This window comes from Patagioenas fasciata, chromosome 8 (genome assembly GCF_037038585.1).
Source record: "Patagioenas fasciata isolate bPatFas1 chromosome 8, bPatFas1.hap1, whole genome shotgun sequence".
Lineage (NCBI taxonomy): Eukaryota > Metazoa > Chordata > Aves > Columbiformes > Columbidae > Patagioenas > Patagioenas fasciata.
The window spans coordinates 36,330,677-36,345,023 of NC_092527.1; the positions used below are offsets into that span (position 1 = coordinate 36,330,677).

General features: G+C 41.5%; 1 protein-coding gene across 1 annotated transcript in view; it reads right to left on the minus strand.

Moving 5' to 3' along the window:
* The window catches only part of RAB11FIP2 (RAB11 family interacting protein 2), a 33,279-nt gene extending 22,560 nt beyond the window's left edge, over window positions 1–10,719 (minus strand). Inside the window, exon 1 of the mRNA XM_065843385.2 lies at window positions 10,141–10,719. Within this exon, the coding sequence (XP_065699457.1) occupies window positions 10,141–10,493 (353 nt within the window). The 5' untranslated portion in view covers window positions 10,494–10,719. The remainder of the gene's footprint in view (window positions 1–10,140) is intronic.
* Between the last annotated feature and the right edge of the window lie 3,628 nt (window positions 10,720–14,347).

Consider the following 14,347-nt stretch of genomic DNA (forward strand, 5'->3'; position numbering starts at 1 on the left):
CTTATTCATTCCCTATTTTGCTCTGCTGTCTCATGGAAGTATCTGCAGAATTACCGCTCAATCTCCCTTCTACAGCTTCACCTGAACAAATGACCACAAGACAAATACTTCCCCACACACATCACCAACAGCCCTTTCCCATTTCAAAAACGGCACAAGGGCATATTTCAGATTCACCAGCTCCAAAGAATTGCTCTAAAGCCACTGCCAGGAGAAATGTGTGCTAATGCAACAGTGTATTATCACCATGAAGTAACTTTTGAACTGGAGACTAAGAAATGAAATTGCTTATCAGCACAGATGCACATACATTATTCAATACCGCCAAATACGGAAAACAAGGTCAGGAAAGGAGAAAAATAACCCTCCATTTCCTTTCAGATTTCATAAATATTTTCAAAGGTGATGGCTGAAATCAGATTTTCAGGCAGGGGTACTATTTTTTGAGCCGAGAAAATACAGGGTGTTTCAAAAAGATGGACCCAATTTCAAATTGAAATTACTTTGAAATTGGGTCCACCTTCTTGAAACACCCTGTATTTGTAAAAGTGATCTGCCAAAGAAATAACAAAAGGATAAAGAGTATTATAACTTTTTTGTTGTTTTGTGATGTCCAAGATGTTTTTTACTAAACCAGAATAATGGAGAAATATCAGACCTTCTCTGTCTTGGACAACATGAATCCAGACCAGTAGATCCAGAAGTTCAGACTGGTAGGAGGACAATTAAACCTTTAGGAGGACAGTTTTTCTTCTGTTGTGAGGTAATTCCATTTATGTATTTTAAATGAAACACAAAACCTGAAATACGTTATGTGTCTGAAGAAGATGGATCATTTTTCCTCGTAGTTAATAATGTTTCACTTCTTGGTAACTGATTCCAGAAACTCTTTAATTCATCTATAGAGTCATTACAGAAAACACACACAACAGCACTAAGAGTAAATCTTTTTTTGTGATACATCACAAATCCTGGAAGATAAGATAGCCTACTTTCTTTAAAAGAAAATGTGTTCATATATTCTCCAAAAAAAAACCAGAATACATAGCCATAATGAGCAAGCCCTTGCTTATAAATCTCAACCTGACAGATCTTGCCTGTGCAGAAAAAAACCTCCAAGTCAAAAAACTCCCTGAAACTGAGAAAGTCCTCACAATGATTCCTTAGATACTAAGAATAAACATAAATATAAATAAGGCTTATGAGTGTTTTAAGAGGATTCATAGGTAGAGGATCTCTGGTTTTGACACTGAAATTTAATGGCTCAGCCTGCACTGTAATAAAACATATTCTTCTTCTCCCTCTTTCCCTCCCCTCACAGGTCTCGAACATTAATACTCTATTTCTGATAAAACTGCTAAATTTTCATGTTTCTATTATACTTAGGACTGATATACGATGCTTGCAAACTTGTAGCACAATATGAAGAAAGCCTTTTCTTTTAAAGCTTAACTCAATTATTGATATTTTTATCACGAATCAACAACCACGCTGTGCCACTACCAGCTCTCACCTCATGGCATACCTCCACATTCTACTTTGACATTCGCCAGCTCTGAAGGAGAATTCCAGCACACAACTAATACACATTACTTTTGCAGCCTGGACATTTGTTTTCAAGGTAGAGTTTGAAGAACTTCACACTAAAAATAAGTTCAGCTGGGAAAACAAAGAAACTCGCCTTGCCCTAGGAAGGTACCACAGCCATGAAGGGACAGAGCCTGCTGGGACCAGGCCCGGGTCTACTACTGGTTCCAACAGAATTTAATCATCAACTCTTTACTCCAGCAAAACTCTGGACTTCAGTGGAATTTCTATTTGAATAATGATTGCTGGATCAAATCTTGGTCTAAAACACGGATATTTAATTTTCGTAGGCATTTCAAGGAGGTTTCTTTGTTACCTTGGAGAGTTTATCTTGTTTTAGTCATAATGAAGGTTCCATATGCTTCAGCTCATAACAAGACAATATGAGAAGCAGACTCAAATAATGATTTTTTTCAAATTCAAAGGCAAATAATTACTTTTTTTTTAAAACAGATGAGAACAAATACAGGCAACGCATTTGTGTGGAGCTGCACGTGAATGAGCAACTGAGTCTGTAAATGTTTCTTATTAGAATCTGTTTCTACAACACATGGGCGTGAGCAACAAATAGAAAAAACCAGCGCTGTATATAACAGAAAAAAAGAATTGGAAAATGAAGTCCACTGTTTTCAGATAACATTTGGGTCCTAAAATACTAAATTCCACTATACCGCTGCCAATTTAAAAAATTGTAATGCATTATAAAAGCCAATAAAACTTGCTATTTTGGTTTTGTTTACAGTACTTTTAGCCACAATAAATGCTCCATTTGTCAGGCTGCCATGAGCTTATTCTATAGAAAGCCAGTACAAAGTAGGAAAATAGCCAATAACATACACGAACAAAACAGGGTGGCTTTTACGAGAGCAGATGCCCTTTTATTTAATAACCAAATATTACATCCAGTCTTGCAGACAGTCCTTATTTAAACAGACCTTGTACAAAGTCTGGCAAATTTTCCCAACTTCAAAGGAAGTGCCATTGCCTTCCGAATCACATTCATACTTCTTGCTCTCACCTTCAAATGTTTTGTAGGACAACGTCCTCCGTACACCTTCTAATCTTGACTTTTCCCCTATGGTTTCCATCAGAACAACCCTTGCTTCTTTTTCTCATCTGTTTTTGAGTGCGCTAATGGGCTTCACCTGTCTCGCACAGGTTTCTGATAGTTTTTATTTTGTAAGTATTATATAAATTGCCACTCTGTACGCTCACAATTTTTTGGAAAATGTAAAGAGAACATCAACATTCAAGGCTGAAAAATCCTGCTGCCCAGTCAGCCCTGAAAAACTAAACCTCTGTCTAAAGAAACATGGCTATTGTCTAACCATGAGCAGATTACTCAGCTTTGGCCATACCTACAATTAGCAAACTCCCTTATTTCTCTGAAAGACAGTAACCATCTTCTGCACACTATTAAAGTAAATTGCACACTATCAGCAATACTGAACGCTTTACCTTAAAAAAGGTAGACTGGAAGAGTGAAGGAGAAAACTAAATTACTATTAATGAGCAAGTTACAAAATTCTGGCCTGCCTTTTCCATCTAAACATATAGTGATCTACAAACATATTTCCAACACAATTTCTTCACCTGTTCTCCTCCTCTTTTCCTGATTTCATTTTCTTCCCATGAACGTGGTTTTCCAACTCACCTTAGCTCATCTACACTATTCTCATTGCACTCTTCATCCTGCATTCAATAAATATTTTGAAAACAATCTCTCATTTCTCCTAATTGCAGGAAGCTGATGTTATGATGTCTTCTCCTCCAAATCTGCCATGGAATTTGACAGTTCTAAGCCTTAGCATCCCTCAACCTGTTCTGCTCACCATGTAACAGTGAGCAGGTCGGGTTGACAGTATGGATAAGAAAAATAGTATGAGTAAGAAAAAACACTGTGTAATTTTAATTACATTTTAATCATATACTTAAAACTTTAATGCCCTCCAAAACCACTGGGATACTTGTCTTCTAATTTCAACATGAATCAGATGTCTTCTAGCTGGCGCATTAAGCCTGTGCATGACAGACGACCTTCTGACTCCATCTTCTTGTCAGTGCGGAAGATGGAAATTACTAAAGGAATTTTCTCACTCATTTTGCTGCTTCTCAAATACACCGCTCTGCCTTCACTCTACCTGCAAATGTCTGCTGAACTGATCTGATTTTGCTTTGATGAAATCATTAGATTGGACCCAAAGACTTTTGCAAAATCTTGGTTTCAATTCATGAATTACTGAAGGAATTCTGCAAAAAGCCACAAAATCATCACAGCATCCACAAGGCTTCTAACCTTGATTTTACGAGAAAAATCAGCTAAGCAGCTTCAATCACAGGGATGAGGAGAATTTCCTACCTTCTAAAACTACCAAAATCACAATGACAGAACATGTCCACCAGCTGTCAGGGGAAAGAAGTACTTTTCATCTCAGGTTACTACGCTCAAGCTGGACACACTGAAGAAACTCGCTTCGTGAAATTCCACTAACACAAATGTCCACAGCTAATGGATAAAAAACAACATCCAAAGCCCAGAACTAAAATTTTCATTAGCAGCAGATGTACTTTGAAAAATGTAGAAGTATGTTTTGTGATAAATCACCCAGACACCATATCAAGAGACTGCCCTTCAAGTCAGTAAGCAGGAAAACTAAGGCAAGGGGCTGAGCACAGTCTACGTTGTGTATGAAATGTAGAAGAAAACAGATTATTTATTAAAACAAGCGATGACATTCGCAAAGAGGAATACTATTACTTTCTGGAAGCCAACTGAAATGAGATATACAAAGTAGAGTTTAAAAATAAATATTACAGAGTGACATGTAACACCGCAAAACACGTGGGAACTGACACACGTCACAACACTCTTCCTAAGGGTTTAACTAACATCAACTGGAATCGAAGTCATTAACGTGGTCTTAGTTCACTTATTGTTTTGGCTAAAAACTATGTGTGAAAACTTTTATCTTAGAAACAAAATAACTGAAGGTATGAGAAGTAAGGCCAGTTGTTGAGTGTGTGTACAAGCATGGATGTATACACAGAAAAGAGAGAAATATTTCAATCCAGATGGCACTCAGACTGACTCAGAATTATGACTCATTTAGAGGATGTGCTTGCATTTGTTGTCAAAGTGTAAATGCTGGGAATATTACTAGATAATTTGAAAATATTGCTATATTCCCATAAAGCTACAATTGGGCACAACTTACAGTTTTTCCCATAACCATCTTTCTCTTCTGTTCCTCACTACTAATTTTCTTTCTTTTTTATTACATTTACTGAGTGGTACCATGAAAGCAGCAACACAAATCTGTATGGATCCTCCAGGCTCATTACTTCTGTGCCTTTAACAAATTTCTGAATTATTCCTCTTCCCACTTTTGACTGGAGCGGAACAAGTTTTTTCTCTTACTTCAACCACAACATGTTGATAATTTCTGTTCCAGCCTGCCGCTTCCACTACTATTTAATCACGTGAAATAATCTAAAGTGCAGTTTTCTGGTTTAAACGAAATTTAAGACTCAAAGATAGTAAGTAACAGCTATAAAGTGTTGTTTTGTAGAATTATTTTTTAAAAGGTGCTGTTCATTAACAAGCACTGAGCCCATGATATATACTATCTGTTTACTTGTTCCTAATTCACATTGTATTTGAAGGTACCAACTCGAGCATCCATCTCTTGCTTGTCCCTACACAAGAGAGAGGCTGCCAGGAAGGAATTCACCTTCATTTGGAAGAAGTCCCACAATTTTCAGATCTTCCAGGAAGCTCAGCAGCACTAAGGAATAAGTGCATACAACACAGGGGTATTGATCGTGGTCAATCGTTAATTCTGTTTGTTGCTGAGAAGCTGTTTTAGACTATTTTATAGGATCGATGTAAGCAGAGGAGAAGCATCTCGGATAAGGCCAAGATTCCTTCGCTGGACTATGCTCAAATAAACATTTTGTACAACACTGCTGCGATTGGAGGGGTGTTGAGGTATTAAAGAAACCAAGGAGAAAGGGAATAAGTCACAAATAAAAAAAATATCTCGTCCAACAAAATTTCTGTAAAGAAATAACTCTACAATCATCCGCCCTGGTCAAATTTATAACATTCCAGACAAGCGTTGTATGTTAAATCAGCTGAACGTATAATAAAACCAGCTCTCCAGAAAAGCTCCTAAAGGAATGGACAATAAATAGTGTGGAATTGGAGAGCAACAAGCACCAAGCGAATGCCCATGAAATAAGTAACGTCATGGTGAAAGCTAAAAGAAATTTGTTCTTCTAAGGCCATGTTCATTTGGTACATAAGAAAATAAATTAATAAAAAATAAGCACAGTCATTAAGAAAAACTACTGAAAAATACTTCAGTAAATTAAGACATGTCAGTAAATGAATATTTTTAATTCCATCATCATTCAAAAATTTGATGTTACGCATTGTCAGATCATCAGCAGCATTAAGGCAACTATAACAGAATTGAAATTATTACAAAAACGTAGATATGCTTTAAAACAACACATTCATTGATCATCATTTACATTTAAACTGCAAGAGCAAAAGAGGCATATTTTTTCTGCAACAGCAGACAAAAAAAAAGTCATGTATTTCTCAAGATGAATTAAAAAAAAAACCCACAAGATTTTACTGCAAAAAATAAAACCATGTCAGAAAACCAAGATCTGAAAACTTATGTTAAATATACTTCCAACAAAGCAGTATCTCCCAAGCTTTCTGAACTGTTAAAAAACCCTCAGTAAAATCTCTCAGCATCTGGATCCTTGTTTTCAACTCTGGACAAAAGAGCAGGAGAAGTAAAAAAAAAGCCCATCCATTTCCAACTACAGCAGAGATGCCAGAGACATAAATTTACTAAGTTAGCAGAGTGTGATGGGCACTTTTGCACCAACAGAGAAAGAAAATGAACTCGGATCCTGCAGATGCTTTGGCTGAGGTCTCTGGAAGAGCCCTTGTAAGGGACCATCTGAGCCACATCTGGATCTCACAGTTCCAGGAGTTTTCACTTTTAAGAATTTGAAAAATAATCAGTTTCAGAAAGAAAACGAAATAGCATTGTGTGATGGCGTGTGCAAAATTTTCACTATCAAATTATAGGAGATATACTGCTTCGTTTCATTAAATCTTGTGCCGGAGCAAGTTTATTAGAACACAAGACCCGCAAATGTTATCATGAGGCCTCTGCCTGAAAACTTAACTGCTGAGAGTATTTTTGTTAAGATGTGACAAGTAACAAAAAAATTGTAGAGAAAAAAGGGATTGTTCTTCCCAAATATAACGTTTCTGAAGCTGCAGTGATTTTTTAAACTTTTTTCTTCCAAAGTATAAAATATTAAATTGAAAAAAAAAAAAACTACAAAAAGCTGAATGTCACACACCCCACAGTCTTCCTAGGAATTCAAAATCAGCTGGTAGCCTTCACTTCTCGTACCTCCTTACTAAAAAAGCACTAGGGAATTGCTGACAGGGTTCAGCATTGTGCAGAATATTAAATATCTTTTTTGCAATACCCTGGTGACTCTTGAGTCTGTCTCTTACAGCACCATATGTACAGCTGTGTTGGAAAGAGGAAGCTATTAAATATATTAAAAAGTAGAAATATTACCAATAGACACTTCATCAAATAACTGGATCTCATTCATCCCCAAACAAAGCAAGAAATGTTAAGGTTACATCAACATGAGAAAATAACTCTGGATTTAATAACACCACAAGCCTGTTGAACATATTTGAAAGTAAAAACATTGCTTAATAAAACAGATTAGTGTTTCTGAAACAATGAATATAGCTTTCAACCATCAGAATGCTTTGGTAATAAAGACATTGGACTTGGTCTTGAAAGGCACTGGGTATCTCAGTTCCCACACCACAGTCACGGCTCAAAGGTCTTCAGGTCCAAATATATTACCCTTAGTTTACTGCCAACACAGGACTAGGAATATTTTGTATCAAAAAGGATTTAATAAAAAGGAGAGTAAGAAAGAGCGTTTTGCTTAAAATCACATTTGCAAATATACTCTTGAAAGTTTGCCCTCCTCCCACATGCACACACAAATATTGCATCCACATCTCCAGCTCCACGGAGTCAGCAACATCACACCCGCATTCCACGAAGGCACATGAGCAGATAACCCCGGTAACTTTTCCAAAACATCTAAACACTTAAGGACTTTGAATTGTTTTTTTCAGAAGTGACTTTCAAAAGGGGCATTTTCTAGGTTCTAAGTACTGGGCTGCTTTCCGTGGCTCCTATCTCATAAGAATTTAAATTCACATTAAGTATGTGCTGCCAAAAATCCCACTAACCGCCGATCCGCACTTTTACATGTACGTAAGACTTTCACAAGTATGGCTGTTCAGCTCCAGAAGCCTAACTCCCATCAACTTTTAATCTTAAATGCTCAAGTAACTTCCGAAAATAGGACGTGGGCTGTTTGGAAAAGCTTCCCCTTGTTCTGTAGCAGCTTTCTCGGGAGCCCTGGTCACTTCAGCCGTGGCTTTGAGACACGGTGCGAGTTCCTCGCTCTCACTTCAGAGAAATAAATGGAAAAATAAAGAACGCTTACAAAGCCCTGCTGAGCACAACTCCACATAAAAATACCAAAGAGATACGAATGTTTATTTAACTAGCACAAGGACTATGCCAATTACCTCGCTTGCAAATTTTTGCAATAATTTTTTAAGACTTCAGTACTACTTTTACTAGAATTGGTGCAAAAGCAGATGGTTCCCCAAAAAGAAGTTTTGTTAGTCACAGTAATACATGAATAATTTACACATTTTCCTCCAGCTTCTGAATACATATTTCTACCCAGACTTACAAAGTTTTTGCGGTTAGTAGCGTTTCTACTGGATTAATTCACCTTTTTTTCTGCAGAGCAGCTAAGCATTTAAACTAGAGCAGTTGCCTATGACTTGCAAGGCAATTACAACTGATGATTAAAGAATATTTAAGATGCATCTCTAAAGAGCACTTCTTGAGTAAGTGTAAACAGAAATTAAGACCCTAAGGCTACAGGCATTACCATGTATTGCATCAAGATAACTGGTTTGTCCTGAAAAAGATAAGTGATTAAGAAGTATACTGCTTCAGACCATGAATGCACATAAGATTCTGCATGGACACGTGATTTCCTATTACATGATTGGTGAACATACTGTTTTGCTGAAAATTAATTTACAAAAATACCCAAATACCAGGGCAAGGACAGCTGCTCCTTCACCCTCAGCCACTGCACGTAAGCAGGACCAAGTTTTGAGATGGTTTCTGCAGAAACAGTTGTGTGGTGAACTGGACCTGGCTGGTGTTACTGCACTGATTTCTGCCCCCAGCTGCCCACTCCGACTTTGCTGGAGGTTCATGCCTCCCCAGCACAGTTAGCGATGGACAATGGTGCCAACTGCTCGCTCTGATGCAAAGCCCAGCATCTTACCATAGACCCACCATCACCAACAGAAGAAATACAAGATCCTAACACCTGACATTTGGGCACAGGAGCCTTTCTGCTCTACTGGAGAAGCTCTGAAGGAGGAAAGGCACCTGAAGGCAGGAAATGTTTAGCCACACTGCAGAAAGATTTGTCAGGGCTCATACATCACTGCCTACATATCCCTAACTGTCCTTGGACCAACTCTGTGGGCCAAGCACTGCTAAAACAAACAGAAATCACGTAGTCACAAGCACGCCGGCAATACGCTTACACCTACAGTTTATTCCCATGCTCTTTGGAGCATAAATTACACTGGTACCCAACATCTTGGTGCAACCATGTCCTCATGAGAAATCGTAACAATTTTACTAATGCAGTTGAAAAACCCAGAGTTAGACACATTTGCAGGTCAGCCTAATAAACTGCTGTGATGATGCTTTTTCTTCTTGCATTCCAGTGCCAGAATTTGCTGGCAAACAGCAATACGATTTGATGAAGGCTTATGTAGGTAACCATGGAGGCTACTGCAACAGCAGAAATTTCAGCCCTCTCTGGTGAGGCCTGCGGCACAGAGCAGCCTGCAGCATCGCGGCCTAAGGACCAGAAAAACACTGTGCTGCTGTGGTAAACCTTCGCTAAGTCACAGTTTGTTGACCACTAAAGCGTAAATATAAACTATTTAAAGACTCCTGCAGTAACTGAAGGAAAACATTTTTAAAGAGAACGACAGCAAGCTTCAAGGGAGCCTGAGTCTCATAGGTGGTTCAAAGCGAGATACAGGTTGAAGGATAATATGGCCCTAAGCAGAATTAAGAAAAACCCTTTAGAAAAACAGACCATAATGAGTGATGCACACAAGACTTTGTCAAAAAATGGTGATGTTATTGACAGTCCCTCCCTGTGCAAAGCCACGACTGTGATTACAGCAAACCTCTCTGCAAGAGGTCAGGCCGCAATGACATAACTGTGCAAGTTAGGGGCTTTGAACACACCACAGAAGAAACATACTAATTTAGTTTCAAAGTATGCTGATAATAAGGCTACTATTCCCTCCTCCAAGTGTACAAGTAACACAAATTATAATGAAAACAAAAATTAACCATCACTCACTCTGTTTTCCTTCTTTGCTTGTCCTCAAATATATCATTCAGACTTATCGCCACTTGTCCCAAAAACTTGTCCAGCCCCACCAGCGACCTGTGCATGACGATCAGGGACAAGATGTATTTTTCTGGATTCTCCTGCATGAGTAATCCAGGGAGCTCGAAGGAGGCCTCTTCTTTCCAGATGGGATCCAGGGTCTTCTCGGCCACCGAGGTGGAGTACTTCTCCTTGCCCAGCTGTATGATGGTGTAGGCATCGTTGCTGCCGTTTTTACCTTTTGGCTTCAGCCCTTTGGCTTGAAGGACCGTAACTTGCACGTGAGTCGGGAACCACTTCTGGGCTTGCTCTGCCAGCATCATCTTTGAAGATCGCAGCAGCAATAACAACAAACACCGAGTCTCAAAGTCTCCGAGACGCTGCGAAAGGGCACTTTCGGCGGAGACACCTGTCAGGGGCTCACCCCGCTCCTTCCCCCGGCGCTCCGGGCCGCGGGCGGCACCCCCCGCTGCTCACGTTCCCCGCGCAGCCCTACCTGCGGCTCCATGCCCGGGGGCCGCGGGGTCCCCCCGCAGCACCCACACGACCCTCCCCCCGCCGCCGGGCTCCCCCCTCCCCTCCCGCGGCTGCCCCCGGCCCGGCTCCCCGCCGCCCCCAGCGCATCCCCCGGGCAGGGCCTCTCCGCCACCCAGCCCGGCCCGCAGCGCCGCGGCCCGGCCCGAAAGGCCCCGCAGGCCGCCGGCGGCCTCCCCCTGCCCCTCGCGGCTCGGTGGGCAGCGCCGGCGGGGGGACTCGCGGCCGCGCCGCGCCCCGTGGGGGTGTCGGGCCGGGCTGCCGCGGCCGGCGCGGCCGTCACGGCGCTGCCCTCCGTCCCTCCCGCCCGCCTCAGCCTCTCGCCGCACTCCCCCCGCGCCGCCGCCCGGCCTGACGGGCCGGCTCCGCCGCTTCCGCCTTCCCCATGCTGCCGGCGGCGGTCACAGGGCAGAGGGCAGGGTTCGCCCCCTCCCCTCCCGTCCCGGTCACCGGGGGCAGGCGCTGCCGAGAACACCGAGGGGTCCCCCCCCGGCCGGCGGGGAGAGGCCGGGGTTCCCCGGGGGTAACGGGGAGCTGGGCCCACGGGGTCCCCTCCCCGCTGAGAGCCCCGTCTCGTTAATTAATTCATCACTTTTTGTGTAAGGGAGAGAGATCTTTACTGGAGATGAGAAGGGAACTTCTGTAGACATATATTGTTATTATTATCAGCATCATTATTATTTAATATTATCTATTAGAGGTGCAGGGATGGCCACGGATTTGTGCTGCTCTGCAGCGAGCTCTCGGTCAGCCCGTCCTGCCCCAAGCCGCTTTAGGAACTACTTTATTTCCCACCCCAACCACCTGCCCTGGCAATTCTATTGGATTTAAATGAGAAAGCGAAAATAATTGTCAGATGTTTAGAAGGCACATAATTTTGTTGATGGTACACCTGGAGGCTACATGTGTGTGTGTGCGAGTACACACCTGTGAGCAGAGTCACAGGTATTGACTTTGTTTCTACAAAAAAAGGAGAAGCCCACGTGCAATTAGGGTCACAGGGGTCCATATCCCACCCCCACACACCATAACGAGCAGGGAAATCAGCAGCCAAGTCAGATAATACTTCATCCACCACCCCTCACTCATGAGTCCCCAGCCCGTGGCTCACGGGTTAGTGAGCAACAAAAAGCTTGAGAGACCTTCTCATACTGCTGAGACCTACAGGAAATTAAAAAGTTAGAGCTGAAGGCCATTAGGGAGAATAAAGTATGATGCTGCCCACAACACTTAATGCTGAGCGAGTTATTGTCCGGGGTCAGAAAAGGTTGGGGATCACTGCTCTACAGAGTCATTAGTCTGAGTCCCAGCTCATATTATCTCTGTACACAATTTAAAAAACTACAATACTTAAATAACCCTTAAGTTTTGACTAGGAATGGTATTTGTCTGCATGCTGTGATAATTAACACAGCCCTGGCACTGCTTTGCTCTTCCACACTGTATCTGATTTTTGTTGATGCTGGAAAGTAGATGGCCCAGTTGGAAATGCTAACTTTAAAACATGTCTTGGGATTGTATTTAGACAAAAGCATGTAAGTGGATTATCTAGGGTAATAATTTATTAAAGAGTTAAGAGTGCTATGGTTTGTATTGGTGAGATACTAATGGTCAATTTAAGGCTGCATTCAACTTTTTGGATAAATCACTATCCCCCTCACCTGAAAATCGCTTTCCCTCCTCAGGTATCTTTCCCAAATGTTCTGCAATGAGTTGTCAATTAAGCTTCCAGGGCAAACTGCTGTTCTTGGGGAAAGAGTAGCAGTTATTTCAGGCTGGAAAAGCCTGGAAGGATTCTGGTGACAGCATTCTGCAGGAGACTTAGGCCATGGGGAAAGCCACGGGGTTCTTGTTGGAAACCAGGGAGACAGCTGTACATCACATTATTTCTTAAATGAATTTTACCACAAACAAATTCTGTTTTAATAGAATATTCTTCCTTGCACTAAATCGAAATCAATCATGATGCACTCGTCAAATCAAAACAAGATATGAATTTCCAGTAGGCAGAATGTATTTATTTAATCAGAAATTTAAGTCAAACATCATGTCTTGCATGCTGTGTCTTAGGAACTAAGTTTTACGGGTTCTAACAACAGGCAGGATTTTGCTTTTTCCTTGTTTTTTATTGATATTCTATCATTTCTCATTATTGTCTCTTTTTAAATGGGATCTGACTGGAATACATATGCATGCAGCTGAACAGGGGAAGAACTTTAGTACCTCTGCATACAATATATCCATACAATACCCAATCTGCCTTTCCTGCTGTCAAGAATAAGAAGATTATTAGGCCTCTACTCCTTGTGTGCAGTGTGGCATGTGAGGAGAGCAGAGCCTTTCTCATGCCTCTCTGCACAGCTGGTGGAGCAGGCGTTGGGGAGATGTGCCCTCAACTCCCCCAGCCCTGCGCTCCAAGCGAATCCCGTTCAAAGGTGCACCAGATACATTTTATTCCCTCTTAGACCCCTCTAGGGTCAAGTTGCAATCCAGCCTTTTGATTTCGCTCTCTTTGGAACAGGGACATTGTTGTCTCATTGAATGTAACGTGCGATATAAATGACAAAACATCTCAGAGAAATAATGATATCTCCAGCAACACAGTGTCCCCTGGCACTATGTTAGAGCCTAATCCAGAAACAACTCAGATTCCCGCTTGCGAAACCACCACCACCCCTCAGTGGCTGTATGCACTGTAGGTTTTGCTTATCACTCTCCATGATTTAGTGAATATTAGAAAATCCATTTTGTTTTCTGTGCACCATTTTGGTTACAAGACCGCACTGTTGCTTTGCTTTCCTCCCCATGTTGAGACCAAACAATGCGGATGCAGGACAAACAGCGCGGGAATATAAGTGGTCATTAATATTAAATACTTTGCCTTAGCAGTACAGTGGGAATGCTAATGAGGATGACTAATCTTTGAGAAACCATTTTTTCTGCCTGAATTTGAAGTGGGCGCTAACCAAGCAGCAGTTCACGTGGGGAAGGATACTGTGAAGCTGACAGAAGTGATGGACAAATTCTGGTTTCACTGTCCCTTGGCTGATTAGAATGAGCAGACAAAAATAGATACAAGAGAAGGAAAGTCTAGGGACTCTGCAAGAGATAATTAAAACTCAGATGTCTCCTGGGTAAAGGGTGGAATTTTTCTTAGATTGGGTTTTGCCAAGATCTGTAATTCATGCTTTCCTCTGTGAAAATGGCTTACAGTTTTTTTATGTATCAAGGTCATCATATTCCTCCTTCTAGGTAGCTCCCATCAGCAAAATGCTCCTTAATCCCAAAAGTTTTGTTATTCTGAGAGTGGACTAACAGCGCAAGAGAAGAGAGGGACATCATCTACAAGAAGAGGGGCTGTTGGAGCAGCCACCAGGATCGCAGTACAGATAGTGCAAATCAGACATGTAGGAACAGTTTTCTGAGGCCAGATGTTCCAGCTTTGATGGCTTTTTCTTCAGCAGTGAGAATTCTGGGCTTGCTTTTCTCAGCTGTCTTTCTCAAACCCTACACAGGAGGTGGGAGGACAGGGAAAAGGACAATGCAGAGGACGATACAGGAGCTACCGTCCTCAGAGAGAAATCCTTTCTACTCCAGTATAGCACTCAAAGGAGCTACTTTTAAGTTTAAGCTCCAAACGTGA